The sequence below is a fragment of the Babylonia areolata genome, chromosome 16, assembly GCF_041734735.1.
Source record: "Babylonia areolata isolate BAREFJ2019XMU chromosome 16, ASM4173473v1, whole genome shotgun sequence".
In the NCBI taxonomy this organism is placed as follows: domain Eukaryota; kingdom Metazoa; phylum Mollusca; class Gastropoda; order Neogastropoda; family Buccinidae; genus Babylonia; species Babylonia areolata.
This window is the reverse complement of record NC_134891.1, coordinates 29,705,676-29,724,201: the sequence shown is the minus strand read 5'-3', so window position 1 is coordinate 29,724,201 and position 18,526 is coordinate 29,705,676. Positions and strand designations below refer to the sequence as shown.

The following is an 18,526-nucleotide window of genomic DNA, read 5'->3' as shown; positions in this document are numbered from 1 at the left end:
TAGATTGAACATGTGTCAATGTGATTGAAATTCTGTTGCTGTCCAAACTGTCAGTTACAGTGTACGAAACATTTTGCTGCTGTTGTCCACACTGTCAGTTACAGTGTACGAAACATTTTGCTGCTGTTGTCCACACTGTCAGTTACAGTGTACGAAACATTTTGCTGCTGTTGTCCACACTGTCATTTATAGTGTTGAAACGGATTCTGCTGCTGTCCGAACTGTCAGTCAGTGTTGTGTTTCGGAACTCATTCCACGGGCCAAATTCCCTGTCCCCCTCATTACTGACTCCCAACTGAAACCTCACCACACACAGTCAGCCCGCCGTCAGGACAACACATCATTGTGCTTCTGTGTTTTATTACAGAACCGACACCATTAACATGCACAGTGTTTTTTCATTTTAACAGAGCTCACCATTCATGCCTTCTGCTCTCTCTCTCTCTCTCTCTCATAAAAACAACTCCACCACACCCACCCACCCACACACATGCACACATACACACACACTCGAGTGATCCCCAAAATCTGAATGAAGTGATTCATGTATCTGCAATATCTTCTTCCTCCTCTTCCTCTTCCTCCTCACTCTCCTCTGTGTCCATGGTTTCAGATCGATCTGCAATCACAACAACACAAACACACCAATAAACACTGGTCACTTTTAAATGCAACACAGTCACAAATACTGCTGTGCAAAGAGTAGCTTCCACTGCTTAAACTTTCTCAGGTATTTCTTAGACTACTAAAAAAACACATTCAATTTGTTTAGATATTCAAACGTTCTAAGATATTCTTTTTCAATAACAATCCCAAAAGAAATGTTTTAATTGGTTTGAATATTGAAAATAATCCAAAATCATTATCTAAAAGTCACTGAAGTCTTGTTTAAATATTCAAATCAATGAATATTATATCTGTTTTGACGGCCACAACAGCTAAGCAGCAGAAGAGTTGGGCTTTCAGTCTCAGGGTTCACATGATATCACAGCCACGACACCTGGTGGGTTAAAAGTGGGAGATTTTTCCCATCTCATATAGCATCAGATGTGCAGACCTTCTAGTGCCTGAACCCCCTTCGTGTGTATACACATGAAGAAGACCAAAAAAGCACGTTAAAAACCCTGTAATCCATGTCAGCGTTTGGTGGGTTACGGAAACAAGAACACACCCAGCATGCACACCCCTGAAAATGGCAGTTTGGCTGCCTACACAGCAGGGTAAAACAGTCATACACATAAAAGCCCACTGGTGCAGTATACGAGTGACCGTGGGAGTCACCAGCCACGAACGCAGGAGAAGAAATAAATTTTTCTAATCAGCTTAAAGCTAGAGGATGATCAGCATCAACTTGCAAAATCAGCAGCCTGTTTTGTTTGTTTGTTTGTTTGTTTCAAACATGACCTCTATTTCATAATAGGCTTTTTGACATTATTCTGATCTCAGGCAAGAACCTGATACCCACAAATCCTCCACCACCAAAGTTCAGTGTTCTGTCCAATGTTTTCATTTACTTCAAACTGTCAACAAAACAACAACAACAAATAAATAAACGAAAGCAAAAATACTACTGCTCCTAACTCTTTTCATTTTCATTTGTTGTTTTGTGATACTTTCTCACAGATCGCTGTAATTAATATTCATGTTACTTCTGTGTAGTGCAATGTCATTTTACTTTTCATGTGACATCATATCACCAAGAGCAATCTGTGAAAAACTATCACAAAACGGACGCAGGTTAATGCCACTAAAATGATCCACTGGTGGCACTGTCAACAGACCATGTTGGGTGTGACTGTGGGGGACACACAATCAGCATCATGGGGTTAATGCCACTAAAATGATCCACTGGTGGCACTGTCAACAGACCATGTTGGGTGTGACTGTGGGGGACACACAATCAGCATCATGGGGTTAATGCCACTAAAATGATCCACTGGTGGCACTGTCAACAGACCATGCTGGGCGTGGGGGACACACAATCAGCATCATGGGGGTTAATGCCACTAAAATGATCCACTGGTGGCACTGTCAACAGACCATGCTGGCGTGGGGGACACACAATCAGCATCATGGCGAATCAGCATCATGGGGGTTAACGCCACTAAAATGATCCACTGGTGGCACTGTCAACAGACCATGCTGGGCGTGGGGGACACACAATCAGCATCATGGGGGTTAATGCCACTAAAATGATCCACTGGTGGCACTGTCAACAGACCATGCTGGGTGTGGGGGACACACAATCAGTATCAAGGGGGTTAATGCCACTAAAATGATCCACTGGTGGCACTGTCAACAGACCATGCTGGGTGTGGGGGACACACAATCAGCATCATGGGGGTTAACGCCACTAAAATGATCCACTGGTGGCACTGTCAACAGACCATGCTGGGTGTGGCTGTGTGGGACACACAATCAGCATCATGGGGGTTAATGCCACTAAAATGATCCACTCGATGGGTCAGCAAAAAACAAAACAAAAATGAAAATTTATGAATAACATATACAAAGACTGATTATGTGTTGATTGTTGACTGCATAGTTTAAAAAGAAAAAAGAAAAGAAAATATCCTTCTTCGCAAGGGGGAAAAAAAAGAAGAATTAATAAAATAAACAGAATAATAAAACAAATAGAAAACTTTTTTTTAAATAATAAAAAATGGCCGTCAATCCGATGACCCTCCATGTAACTGGTACCTGTCTTGGACTTGACGAACGCCTCCCAGTCCCCACTCTCCTTCGTCCACATGCCCGTCACCTTGACATAGAATTCAGCCATCTGGTAGCCAAACAGCTTCTGCAAATCAAATAGTATTTATATGATGAGAATCAGGGGGATCTTTGTTTAGTTTCCGACGCTACTGACTTTGAAGATCACCTAAGGTATGCAAAACAAATTAAAAACAACTCCCAAAACCCCAATAACATGTCAACAGATGTAACCAAACAACACATCAACAAATGTAACCAAACAACGTGTCCACATCCTAAAATGTAACAAAACAGCAATCTGTTCATGTCCACACGACATGTCCATGTCCACAAATGTAACCAAACGTGCCCATGTCCACAAATGTAATCAAACAGCAATCTGTTCATGTCCACAAATATAACCAAACAGCAATCTGTTCATGTCCACAAATGTAACCAAGTGATGTGTCCATATCCACAAATGTAACAAAACAGTGTTCCTATCCACAAAAGTAACCAAACAACATGTCCATGTCCACAAAAGTAACCAAACAGCAATCTGTTCATGTCCACAAAAGTAACCAAACAGCAATCTGTTCATGTCCACAAAAGTAACCAAACAGCAATCTGTTCATGTCTACAAAAGTAACCAAACGACGTGTTCATGTCCACAAATGTAACCAAACAGCAATCTGTTCATGTCCACAAATGTAACCAAACCACATTCTGTATCACAAGAGGTACAGAGACCAAGAGGTCCAAATCTGGATAAGGATTTTGTAGACTCTCAAAGAACAAGATAAAAGGTCCCACATTCTGTGACTGGGATGGCCAAGAGAATATAAGCATGTGTGCGTGCATGTGCATGTGTGTGTGTGTGAGTGAGGTGTGGTTTAGTGAAGTGTAGCATAGCGTAGTGTGTGTGTGGGTGTGTGTGCGTGCGTTTGGGTGTGGGTGTGTTTGTGTGCGTGCATGTGTGCATGTATGTTTTTGTAATTCTTTATATAAAAAAAGTTTGAAGTCCTCACCAGAATTCTGCCTTTCTCAGGGGAAAGTTTCTCCCCTTTCTTGCACACTTCGTGTTCCTGTGTCAATGTAATGACTCCTGCCATGAAAAAAATAAAATAAAATAAAATCACCATCATCATCGTTACAAAATACTTATCAATCAACATTTTCAAACATCATAAGAGAATCGTTATCCAATCAAACAAATAATTATATATAAAACACTGTAAAATAATGACTGAATGAAAACAATCCACACAAAGTCTGGCTGTAAACTGACCTGTCATATTAAGCACATTAAAACAAACAGCAACAACAACTAAAAACAGTATACTTAATAACTAAACAGTAGGGGGGAAAACAGAAACAAGTGACCAGTTCCTCAGTACTATAGGAAGACTTGATCAAAGTTGAAAAAAAAAAAAAAAAATTCTATGTTTATTTTGGTTTTATGACACAAAAACAAAAAAACAAAAAACAAAACAAAAAAAAAACACCCTAAAATATTATATTTCCAAACACCCCACTGGACACATCCAAGCTCCCGCTGTTTAGCACCTCCCAATACCTTGCACAGGTACAAAGACTGACCACAACAACACAACACAGGGTGGTACACACACACACACACCTCTGAGCTGACACTGACAACAACAACACAACACAGGGTGGCACACACACACACACACACACACACACAACTCTGACCAGACACGGATGACAACAACACAATACAGGGTGGTACAAAAACACACACACACCTCTGAGCAGACATTGACAACAACAACACAACACAGGGTGGTACACACACACACACACACACACACACAACTCTGACCAGACACGGATGACAACAACACAATACAGGGTGGTACAAAAACACACACACACCTCTGAGCAGACATTGACAACAACAACACAACACAGGGTGGTACACACACACACACACACACACACACACACACACACACACACACACACACACACACACACAACTCTGACCAGACACTGACGATAACAACACAACACAGGGTGGCACACACACACACACACCTCTGACCAGACAATGACAACAACAACAACAACGACACAACACAGGGTGGTACACACACACACACCTCTGACCAGACAATGACAACAACAACAACAACGACACAACACAGGGTGGTACACACACACACACACACACACACACACACACACCCACCTCTGACCAGACACTGACAACAACAACGACACAACACAGGATGGTACACACACACACCTCTGACCAGGCACTGACAACAACAACACAACACAACACAGGATGTTACACACACACACCTCTGACCAGGCACTGACAACAACAACAACACAACACAGGATGGTACACACACACACCTCTGACCAGGCACTGACAACAACAACAACAACAACACAACACAACACAGGATGTTACACACACACACCTCTGACCAGGCACTGACAACAACAACAACACAACACAGGATGGTACACACACACACCTCTGACCAGGCACTGACAACAACAACACAACACAACACAGGATGTTACACACACACACCTCTGACCAGGCACTGACAACAACAACACAACACAACACAGGATGTTACACACACACCTCTGACCAGGCACTGACAACAACAACAACACAACACAACACAGGATGTTACACACACACACCTCTGACCAGGCACTGACAACAACAACACAACACAACACAGGATGTTACACACACACACCTCTGACCAGGCACTGACAACAACAACAACAACACAACACAGGATGTTACACACACACACCTCTGACCAGGCACTGACAACAACACAACACAACACAGGATGGTACACACACACACCTCTGACCAGGCACTGACAACAACAACAACAACAACACAACACAACACAGGATGTTACACACACACACCTCTGACCAGGCACTGACAACAACAACAACACAACACAGGATGGTACACACACACACCTCTGACCAGGCACTGACAACAACAACACAACACAACACAGGATGTTACACACACACACCTCTGACCAGGCACTGACAACAACAACAACACAACACAGGATGGTACACACACACACCTCTGACCAGGCACTGACAACAACAACACAACACAACACAGGATGTTACACACACACACCTCTGACCAGGCACTGACAACAACAACACAACACAACACAGGATGGTACACACATACACCTCTGACCAGGCACTGACAACAACAACACAACACAACACAGGATGTTACACACACACACCTCTGACCAGGCACTGACAACAACAACAACACAACACAGGATGGTACACACACACACCTCTGACCAGGCACTGACAACAACACAACACAGGATGGTACACACACACACCTCTGACCAGGCACTGACAACAACAACAACAACACAACACAGGATGTTACACACACACACCTCTGACCAGGCACTGACAACAACAACAACAACACAACACAGGATGGTACACACACACACCTCTGACCAGGCACTGACAACAACAACAACAACACAACACAGGATGTTACACACACACACCTCTGACCAGGCACTGACAACAACAACAACACAACACAGGGTGGTACACACACACACACCTCTGACCAGGCACTGACAACAACAACACAACACAACACAGGATGTTACACACACACACCTCTGACCAGGCACTGACAACAACAACAACAACACAACACAGGATGTTACACACACACACCTCTGACCAGGCACTGACAACAACACAACACAACACAGGATGGTACACACACACACCTCTGACCAGGCACTGACAACAACACAACACAGGATGGTACACACACACACCTCTGACCAGGCACTGACAACAACAACAACACAACACAGGATGTTACACACACACACCTCTGACCAGGCACTGACAACAACACAACACAACACAGGATGGTACACACACACACCTCTGACCAGGCACTGACAACAACAACACAACACAACACAGGATGTTACACACACACACCTCTGACCAGGCACTGACAACAACACAACACAACACAGGATGTTACACACACACACCTCTGACCAGGCACTGACAACAACAACAACACAACACAGGATGGTACACACACACACCTCTGACCAGGCACTGACAACAACACAACACAGGATGGTACACACACACACCTCTGACCAGGCACTGACAACAACAACAACGACACAACACAGGGTGGTACACACACACACACCTCTGACCAGACAATGACAACAACAACAACAACGACACAACACAGGGTGGTACACACACACACACACACACACACACACACACACCCACCTCTGACCAGACACTGACAACAACAACGACACAACACAGGATGGTACACACACACACCTCTGACCAGGCACTGACAACAACAACACAACACAACACAGGATGTTACACACACACACCTCTGACCAGGCACTGACAACAACAACAACACAACACAGGATGGTACACACACACACCTCTGACCAGGCACTGACAACAACAACAACAACAACACAACACAACACAGGATGTTACACACACACACCTCTGACCAGGCACTGACAACAACAACAACACAACACAGGATGGTACACACACACACCTCTGACCAGGCACTGACAACAACAACACAACACAACACAGGATGTTACACACACACACCTCTGACCAGGCACTGACAACAACAACACAACACAACACAGGATGTTACACACACACCTCTGACCAGGCACTGACAACAACAACAACACAACACAACACAGGATGTTACACACACACACCTCTGACCAGGCACTGACAACAACAACACAACACAACACAGGATGTTACACACACACACCTCTGACCAGGCACTGACAACAACAACAACAACACAACACAGGATGTTACACACACACACCTCTGACCAGGCACTGACAACAACACAACACAACACAGGATGGTACACACACACACCTCTGACCAGGCACTGACAACAACAACAACAACAACACAACACAACACAGGATGTTACACACACACACCCTCTGACCAGGCACTGACAACAACAACAACACAACACAGGATGGTACACACACACACCTCTGACCAGGCACTGACAACAACAACACAACACAACACAGGATGTTACACACACACACCTCTGACCAGGCACTGACAACAACAACAACACAACACAGGATGGTACACACACACACCTCTGACCAGGCACTGACAACAACAACACAACACAACACAGGATGTTACACACACACACCTCTGACCAGGCACTGACAACAACAACACAACACAACACAGGATGGTACACACATACACCTCTGACCAGGCACTGACAACAACAACACAACACAACACAGGATGTTACACACACACACCTCTGACCAGGCACTGACAACAACAACAACACAACACAGGATGGTACACACACACACCTCTGACCAGGCACTGACAACAACACAACACAGGATGGTACACACACACACCTCTGACCAGGCACTGACAACAACAACAACAACACAACACAGGATGTTACACACACACACCTCTGACCAGGCACTGACAACAACAACAACAACACAACACAGGATGGTACACACACACACCTCTGACCAGGCACTGACAACAACAACAACAACACAACACAGGATGTTACACACACACACCTCTGACCAGGCACTGACAACAACAACAACACAACACAGGGTGGTACACACACACACACCTCTGACCAGGCACTGACAACAACACAACACAACACAGGATGTTACACACACACACCTCTGACCAGGCACTGACAACAACAACAACAACACAACACAGGATGTTACACACACACACCTCTGACCAGGCACTGACAACAACACAACACAACACAGGATGGTACACACACACACCTCTGACCAGGCACTGACAACAACACAACACAGGATGGTACACACACACACCTCTGACCAGGCACTGACAACAACAACAACACAACACAGGATGTTACACACACACACCTCTGACCAGGCACTGACAACAACACAACACAACACAGGATGGTACACACACACACCTCTGACCAGGCACTGACAACAACAACACAACACAACACAGGATGTTACACACACACACCTCTGACCAGGCACTGACAACAACACAACACAACACAGGATGTTACACACACACACCTCTGACCAGGCACTGACAACAACAACAACACAACACAGGATGGTACACACACACACCTCTGACCAGGCACTGACAACAACACAACACAGGATGGTACACACACACACCTCTGACCAGGCACTGACAACAACAACAACAACACAACACAGGATGTTACACACACACACCTCTGACCAGGCACTGACAACAACAACAACACAACACAGGGTGGTACACACACACACCTCTGACCAGGCACTGACAACAACAACACAACACAACACAGGATGTTACACACACACACCTCTGACCAGGCACTGACAACAACAACAACAACACAACACAGGATGTTACACACACACACCTCTGACCAGGCACTGACAACAACACAACACAACACAGGATGGTACACACACACACCTCTGACCAGGCACTGACAACAACACAACACAGGATGGTACACACACACACCTCTGACCAGGCACTGACAACAACAACAACACAACACAACACAGGATGTTACACACACACACCTCTGACCAGGCACTGACAACAACACAACACAGCATGGTACACACACACACCTCTGACCAGGCACTGACAACAATAACACAACACAACACAGGATGTTACACACACACACCTCTGACCAGGCACTGACAACAACAACAACAACAACACAACACAGGATGTTACACACACACACCTCTGACCAGGCACTGACAACAACAACAACAACACAACACAGGATGGTACACACACACACCTCTGACCAGGCACTGACAACAAAACACAACACAACACAGGATGTTACACACACACACCTCTGACCAGGCACTGACAACAACAACAACAACACAACACAGGATGTTACACACACACACCTCTGACCAGGCACTGACAACAACACAACACAGGATGGTACACACACACACCTCTGACCAGGCACTGACAACAACAACAACACAACACAGGATGTTACACACACACACCTCTGACCAGGCACTGACAACAACACAACACAACACAGGATGGTACACACACACACCTCTGACCAGGCACTGACAACAACAACACAACACAACACAGGATGTTACACACACACACCTCTGACCAGGCACTGACAACAACACAACACAACACAGGATGTTACACACACACACCTCTGACCAGGCACTGACAACAACAACAACACAACACAGGATGGTACACACACACACCTCTGACCAGGCACTGACAACAACAACAACACAACACAGGATGGTACACACACACACCTCTGACCAGGCACTGACAACAACAACAACAACACAACACAGGATGTTACACACACACACCTCTGACCAGGCACTGACAACAACACAACACAACACAGGATGGTACACACACACACCTCTGACCAGGCACTGACAACAACAACACAACACAACACAGGATGTTACACACACACACCTCTGACCAGGCACTGACAACAACACAACACAACACAGGATGGTACACACACACACCTCTGACCAGGCACTGACAACAACAACACAACACAACACAGGATGTTACACACACACACCTCTGACCAGGCACTGACAACAACACAACACAGGATGGTACACACACACACCTCTGACCAGGCACTGACAACAACACAACACAACACAGGGTGGTACACACACACACCTCTGACCAGGCACTGACAACAACAACACAACACAACACAGGATGTTACACACACACACCTCTGACCAGGCACTGACAACAAAACAACACAACACAGGATGGTACACACACACACCTCTGACCAGGCACTGACAACAACAACACAACACAACACAGGATGGTACACACACACACCTCTGACCAGGCACTGACAACAACAACACAACACAACACAGGATGGTACACACACACACCTCTGACCAGGCACTGACAACAACAACACAACACAACACAGGATGTTACACACACACACCTCTGACCAGGCACTGACAACAACAACAACACAACACAGGATGGTACACACACACACCTCTGACCAGGCACTGACAACAACAACACAACACAACACAGGATGTTACACACACACACCTCTGACCAGGCACTGACAACAACAACAACACAACACAGGATGGTACACACACACACCTCTGACCAGGCACTGACAACAACAACACAACACAACACAGGATGTTACACACACACACCTCTGACCAGGCACTGACAACAACAACACAACACAGGATGTTACACACACACCTCTGACCAGGCACTGACAACAACAACAACAACACAACACAGGATGTTACACACACACACCTCTGACCAGGCACTGACAACAACAACAACACAACACAACACAGGATGTTACACACACACACCTCTGACCAGGCACTGACAACAACACAACACAACACAGGATGTTACACACACACACCTCTGACCAGGCACTGACAACAACAACAACACAACACAACACAGGATGTTACACACACACCTCTGACCAGGCACTGACAACAACAACAACACAACACAACACAGGATGTTACACACACACACCTCTGACCAGGCACTGACAACAACAACAACACAACACAACACAGGGTGGTACACACACACACCTCTGACCAGGCACTGACAACAACAACAACAACAACACAACACAGGATGTTACACACACACACCTCTGACCAGGCACTGACAACAACAACACAACACAACACAGGATGTTACACACACACACCTCTGACCAGAGATGTGGGCAGGCCCAGCTGTCGGAGCTGTGGTTCCATGCTATGACAGTGGTCAATCTTCAGGGGCCCAGGTTCCAGCACCACAGTCTCTGTGGCCACGTCCCCTGACCGAGCAAAGTCCGCCACTCTGTAGCTGTCAAAAAACCTGGACAAAACACAAACATCATCATCATTGTCACCATCATGATCACAAAGTCCTCAACTCAGTAGCTGCCAAAAGACCTGAACGAAACACAACATCATCACCATCATGACAGAGTCCATCACTATGTAGACAGAATACAAAAATCGTCATCATCATTATCATGATCACAATGTCCACTACTCTGTTACTGACAAAAACACCTGGACAAAAAAAACGAACACCATCACCATCATCATGATCAGTAACAGTATCAGTAGCTCAAGGAGGCGTCACTGTGTTCAGACAAATCCATATACGCTACATCACATCTGCCAAGCAGATGCCTGACTAGCAGTGTAACCCAACACCCTTAGTCAGGCCTTGAGAAGAAAAAAAAACGAAAGAAAAAGATAATATTAATAATAATGAAAATAATAATAATGATGATGATAATAATAATAACAATAATAATAATAATAGTAATAAAAAAAAATAAAATAAAATAAAAATAAATAATGATGATAAATAAGCAAATAAATGTAAAAGATGTGGACACACATTCACACATACAACACACACACATGCATAACAGATATGCAACAAACATCATCATGATCAAAGTCTGCCACTCTCTGTCCAAAAACCTGGACAACAAACAAGCATGATAACCAAATAATAAATGGCCACATTCCCCCAACCATACAAAGTCTGCCACTCTCTAACTGTCAAAAACCTGGACAACAAACATGCATGATAACCAAATAATAAATGGCCACATTCCCCCAACCATACAAAGTCTGCCACTCTCTGTCCAAAAACCTGGACAACAAACATGCATGATAACCAAATAATAAATGGCCACATTCCCCCAACCATACAAAGTCTGCCCTTCTGTAACTGTCAAAAACCTGGACAAAAAACAAGCATGATAACCAAATAATAAATGGCCACATTCCCCCAACCATACAAAGTCTGCCACTCTCTAACTGTCAAAAACCTGGACAACAAACATGCATGATAACCAAATAATAAATGGCCACATTCCCCCAACCATACAAAGTCTGCCATTCTGTAACTGTCAAAAACCTGGACAACAAACATGCATGATAACCAAATAATAAATGGCCACATTCCCCCAACCATACAAAGTCCGCCACTCTCCAACTGTCAAAAACCTGGACAACAAACAAACATCACTATCTTCATAATTCATTTTTACAGAGCTATAATTTTAGTTGATGCTCTAAATAAGAGCTTTACAAATCCAGTACTTACAATGAATCTGAACAAATATGTAAGAGAATCACAAGCAACCATGGTGAAGTAGTTAGCATCGTGGACCGATGGCTGAGAGGATGTGGGTTCAATTCTCAGCAGAGGTGGGGGTTTTCCTGCCTGTCACTGGTTACTACTGAGAGTGCAGTGTGCTATGGGCATCTTTGGGGGTGTTGTTCAAATTTCCTGACCAACACTGCAAGTGCCTGTATCTCTCAGGCTTGGTTAATTCTGAGATATCATTCATTATTGAAAAAGATGATGGTTCATGACATGAAAACATGAATGATGAATGATATGGATAGCGCCTATCCTCAGTCGCAGACCAAGCTCTAAGCTCTAAGGGGGGGGTGCATGCTGGGTATGTTGTTGTTTCCATGACCCTCCAAATGCTGACATGGATTACAGGATCTTTAGCATATTTCATTTTCTGCATGTGTATGTACACACCTTGGGGTTCAGGCACAAGCAGGTCCACACATATGCTGACCTGGGAGATCAGCAAAAAATCCGCTCTTTACCCGTCAAGCGCCATTACTGAGAGATTCGAACCTGGGGCCCTTAGACTGATAAGTCCAAGCCTTTAAACCACTGAGCTAGTGCGCCCGTCAAAAGAGATGGGCAACCAGTGAAGTGGGGAGCAGAGGAAGAAAGGTGAGGCAGGACTCACTTCAGCACTTCAGCTTTCTTCCTGTTGGTGAACAGGAGGCCTGTCTGGCCCCGCAGGTGTTTGCTGAGGTTGTGCAGCCCGTCCAGGTGTTCGTCCTCAGGCCCCTTGCCCAGGGCCCGCATCATCACCTTGTTCTTGCCGAAGAAGAACCTGCACGTCATCTGGATTTTGTACTGATTGAAATGGAGACCTCAGCAAATTTGTGTAATTGATGTGAAATGAGACCTCTTGAAGTTTTGAAACTGATGTGAAAAAGACACCTCAGGGAATTCTGTAACTGACGCAAAAGAAGATCTCAGGAAATTTTGTATTGTGAAAGATTTCAGGAAATTTTGTACTGATTGAAAGCAGACCTCAAGAAATTTTGTACTGATTGAAAGCAGACCCCAAGAAATTTTGTACTGATTGAAAGCAGACCTCAAGAAATTTTGTACTGATTGAAAGCAGACCCCAAGAAATTTTGTACTGATTGAAAGCAGACCTTTGTACTGATTGAAAGCAGACCTCAAGAAATTTTGTACTGATTGAAAGCAGACCTCAAGAAATTTTGTACTGATTGAAAGCAGACCTTTGTACTGATTGAAAGCAGACCTCAAGAAATTTTGTACTGATTGAAAGCAGACCTCAAGAAATTTTGTAATTGGCGTGAAAAATGATCTCGGGAAATTTTGTACTGAGGTGAAGTGATCTCAGGAAATTTTGTACTGAGGTGAAGTGATCTCAGGAAATTTTGTACAGACTGAAAGGAGACCTCAAAATTTTTTTTTTACTTGTGTGAAAAGATCTCAGGAAATTTTGTACAGACTGAAATGAGACCTGAACAATTTTTTTTACTTATGTGAAAAGATCACAGGAAATTTTGCACTGATTGAAAACAGACCTCAGGGAATTTTATAAATGATGTGAAAGGAGGCCTCAACAGACCTCAGGGAATTTTATAAAGGATGTGAAAGGAGGCCTCAACAGACCTCAGGGAATTTTATAAATGATGTGAAAGGAGGCCTCAACAGACCTCAGGGAATTTTATAAATGATGTGAAAGGAGGCCTCAACAGACCTCAGGGAATTTTATAAAGGATGTGAAAGGAGGCCTCAACAGACCTCAGGGAATTTTATAAATGATGTGAAAGGAGGCCTCAACAGACCTCAGGGAATTTTATAAATGATGTGAAAGGAGGCCTCAACAGACCTCAGGGAATTTTATAAATGATGTGAAAGGAGGCCTCAACAGACCTCAGGGAATTTTATAAATGATGTGAAAGGAGGCCCCAGGAAATTTTGTACTGACACACACGGACATCTCAGGAAATTTGGTTTATGACAATAAATGGGGGTCACAAGAAATTTTGTACAGACATAAAAGGAGATCCCTGGAAATTGTATTGACATGAACGGAGATCACACGTACTGACATGAATGGAGATCACATGTACTGACATGAACGGAGATCACATATACTGACATGAACGGAGATCACACAGAACAATAGACAAAAGCCTGCATCCACACGTGTGTTGATGTATGTATTGTAAGGCAGTGTTGGGCATGACCAAGAAAAAAAATGTCACTGACATTAGTTAACAAACTTCATGCACAAAATCTTCAATCAACGATGATGATCATAATTAATACAAACTGGCACTCAACAAGAGTCAAAACTTCACATTCACACACACATACTCACTCATAAACACACAAAGCCACACAAACTTACACAAACTGTGACAAAGCCACTCATACACACACTCACTCTTTCGCTTGCTCACTCACTCACACACACACACACACAAAGCCAGACACACACACATGTATACAAAAACAAACATACACACAAAAGACACACACACATATATACAAAAACACACATACACACAAACACACACACATGCACAAACACACACACATGCACAAACACACACACCACACACACATGTACACACACACACAAAACCACACACCTGCTGTCTGTCCATTTACTGCGAACATCCTTCAGATGGATGTTTCTCATGTTATGGACAGAAAAAGTGAAAATTCTGTCATATTTTTCAGCGCAGGATTGAACCTGAAAGGAGAACAACACAAATCTCAAAATTTTTGTTTAACCCCAATGTTCTCATATGACTTTGATTATGAGGCAGTTGATGGACTACTGATGCTGAAAGCATCATCTTGTCTTCAACTTCAAGGGTGGAGATTGTCTTTCACTTTTTGTTCTTTTCAAATGCTAAATGAAACAGTCATTCAAATGAGACAATAAACCTAGGTCCCGTGTGCAGCATGCACTTAGCGCACGTAAAAGAACCAACGCCAACAAAAGTGTTGTTCCTGGCAAAATTCTGCAGAAATGTCCACTTCAACATGAAAAACAAATAAAGCTGCAAGCAGGAAAAAATATTAAAAAATGGGTGGCACTCTCAGTGTAGCGATGTGCTCTCCCTGGGGAGAGCAGCCCAAATTTCACAGAGAAATCTGTTGTGACAAAAAGAGAAACACAATACAATACATACATGGATTTGGGGGTGGGGAGTATATGATAGAAAAAGAAATCAAATATCTCCAAAACTGTTATCATCTTCACTGAACTGCTGCACTTTCTCAACAAGGTGGGTACAGGTCCTTTTTTTTTTTTTAAGACACCAATTCCAAAGCAAGTAGTAGCAATTTTATCTTGATAGGACTCATCAGGCTTGCTACACTGACTAAGTCATCAACTGCAGAAAATAAACACTCCCAACACTGCCAAGTCACAGCAACTGTATTAAATGTGGTAACAGAATAAAATTAATACAAAACACTGAAGACTCTCAAGAAAAGGCACAAACATGTGGCTAAGTAGTAAGTAAAAGTAATTAGTCAAGAACCAAAGAAAAAAACAACTTGTATCATGGTGTGTGCTATACTATAACCGATTCAAGTTAAGGTAAGGTTTTTTTCCCCTTGAGCCTGCGTTTCCACCAGATTCCACATTACAATACATAAAGCACTCTTGCACTGATAAGTGTGCATGTGTGTGTGTGTGTGTGTGTGTGTGTGTATAATTTATATGATAAGCCTCTCAATTGGCAGAGTGTTGTTGAACAGTTTCATGAAATGGAGAACAAATTAAAAACAGATGAAACCCTCCATGCAGTCCACAGCAGTACTGTGCATCCTGTCATCAAGGAGTACAGACCTCATCAATCAGCTTCTGCTTTAGCGTAAGGCCCTTCTTGCTTGTTTGTGTCAGGGACTCTGAAAAAAAAAAACAAGAACAAAGTTTCATACGCTGTCCAATTTCTGGTGTAAGTGACTGACATAAAGACAACAACAAAATTTCATACGCTGTCCAATTTCTGGTGTCAGTGACTCTGAAACAAAGACAACAACAACATTTCATACACTGTCCAATTTTTGGCAGAGGCCTGCAGACAAAACTTTTAAAGTAAAATGCGGTGGAGGAGTGGCAGGCTGGCCTTGCGCATGCACAGTCCACATGTCTTTATCATGTATGCATGAGCTTTTCAATTTAGGATCAAAATATCATATGGACTGCAACAAGAACACAACAATGGGAAAGTTGTAAACAAACTATTCAGCACACCTGACATTGCCATGCTCTTAAAAAAAACCAAAAAAAAACAACCTTGACAATAAAAGCTTTTTTAAAAGACTAAGATGGTAAAATCATTGCATAAGCAGCTATTCTTCTTCTTCTTGATTCATGAGCTACAACACCCATATTCATTCATATTACAATTTTTACATGTATATTAAATATGAGACTTAAGAGTATCAACATCATGGTTTAGCCTTTTTACTAACATTTTACTAGGCAGCCAATGTTTTTGATTGCGCTCAGGATGGTTTTGTCTCCATGATCAACCGCACACTGCCATGGGTTACGTGATGTTAAAATAATGCGTGTATGTTATCTTCTGCCAAACCAGGAAACAATCTTCATACTTGACGTCTAGAACACTTTTTATTTAATATCAAATAACTGCATGTCATTTAGTAGTAGTAGTCGTAGAAATAGTGTAGGGACTGGCATTTGACTGCCTAAGCCTCATGAGAAAAAAAATCAACGCTCGATTCGTTCTGAGTTTATAAAGCAACTAATTTTGAAAATACAAATTAAATCTACTTACTTTTCTGTGCTCGTTTGGATCGTGGCATTTTGTACACTGATGAATGGTGGTGAATTCCAACAGAAGTCTCTGAACCACGCGGACCGGAAGAACAAAACTGGACATGAGGGAACCGGATGCGCAACTGGCTGTAAGAACGACAACTCGAAAACGACTCACCACCGTCGACGAGAACAAAAAGTTTTGTGAAAATACATCGTGGCGACATCCCGCTGCCATTATGTGCGCGCGCGTCTGTGTGTGTGTGTGTCTGTCAGTTTCTGTTTGTGTGCACGCGTGCGTTCGTTTTTTTGGGTTTTTTTTTTTTGTTTTTTTATTGTCGTGTATCACTTGTGTCGGTGCTCGTTTCGATTTAGCGCGCGCGTGTGTGTGTGTGTGTGTGTGTGTGCGTGTGTGTTACCCCATACTTTGACTTGTGCTGTTTAGAGAAGTCATTATCAAAGGTGACGTCTGGATGAAATGTAGAGCATGTCAGTGGTGCAAATCTGTCCAACGGCCTGTTTTTCTCTCCGCGCTCTCTCTCTCTCTCAACCAGGGTCTGTTTGTGGCATCTTGTGCAAATATAGCCTATACGTATGCATGAGTGTGCTTTTTGCGTGTGTGGGTGCGTGTTTGTGCATAGCTGTGTGAAGATAATGATGATAATACTTGTGTGCCGTCAGTTCAGTGTCAGTTTCAGTTTGTGTATTCAAGTTAGTGTG

The 18,526-nt window shown here is 43.4% G+C and overlaps 1 protein-coding gene across 1 annotated transcript; it reads right to left on the bottom strand.

Moving 5' to 3' along the window:
• Nucleotides 1-319: 319 nt before the first annotated feature.
• LOC143291304 (mRNA turnover protein 4 homolog) lies at nt 320-17,966 on the bottom strand. The gene is made up of 8 exons (XM_076601156.1): nt 17,826-17,966; nt 16,871-16,929; nt 15,657-15,760; nt 13,700-13,849; nt 11,621-11,775; nt 3,723-3,799; nt 2,701-2,800; nt 320-619 (listed from the first exon to the last, which is right to left on the bottom strand). Exons 1-8 carry the CDS (start codon nt 17,851-17,853, stop codon nt 543-545), a joined length of 750 nt encoding a protein of 249 aa, XP_076457271.1. The 5' UTR covers nt 17,854-17,966; the 3' UTR covers nt 320-542.
• Between the last annotated feature and the right edge of the window lie 560 nt (nt 17,967-18,526).

Excerpts from the sequence above, each read along its gene's own strand:
- LOC143291304 (XM_076601156.1), bottom strand. The coding sequence starts at position 17,853 with ATGCCACGATCCAAACGAGCACAGAAAA. Across the intron at positions 15,761-16,870 it reads AGCAGAAGCTGATTGATGAG|GTTCAATCCTGCGCTGAAAA; the intron begins GTCTGTACTCCT and ends TTCTCCTTTCAG. Across the intron at positions 11,776-13,699 it reads AAGAAAGCTGAAGTGCTGAA|GTTTTTTGACAGCTACAGAG; the intron begins GTGAGTCCTGCC and ends TGTTTTGTCCAG.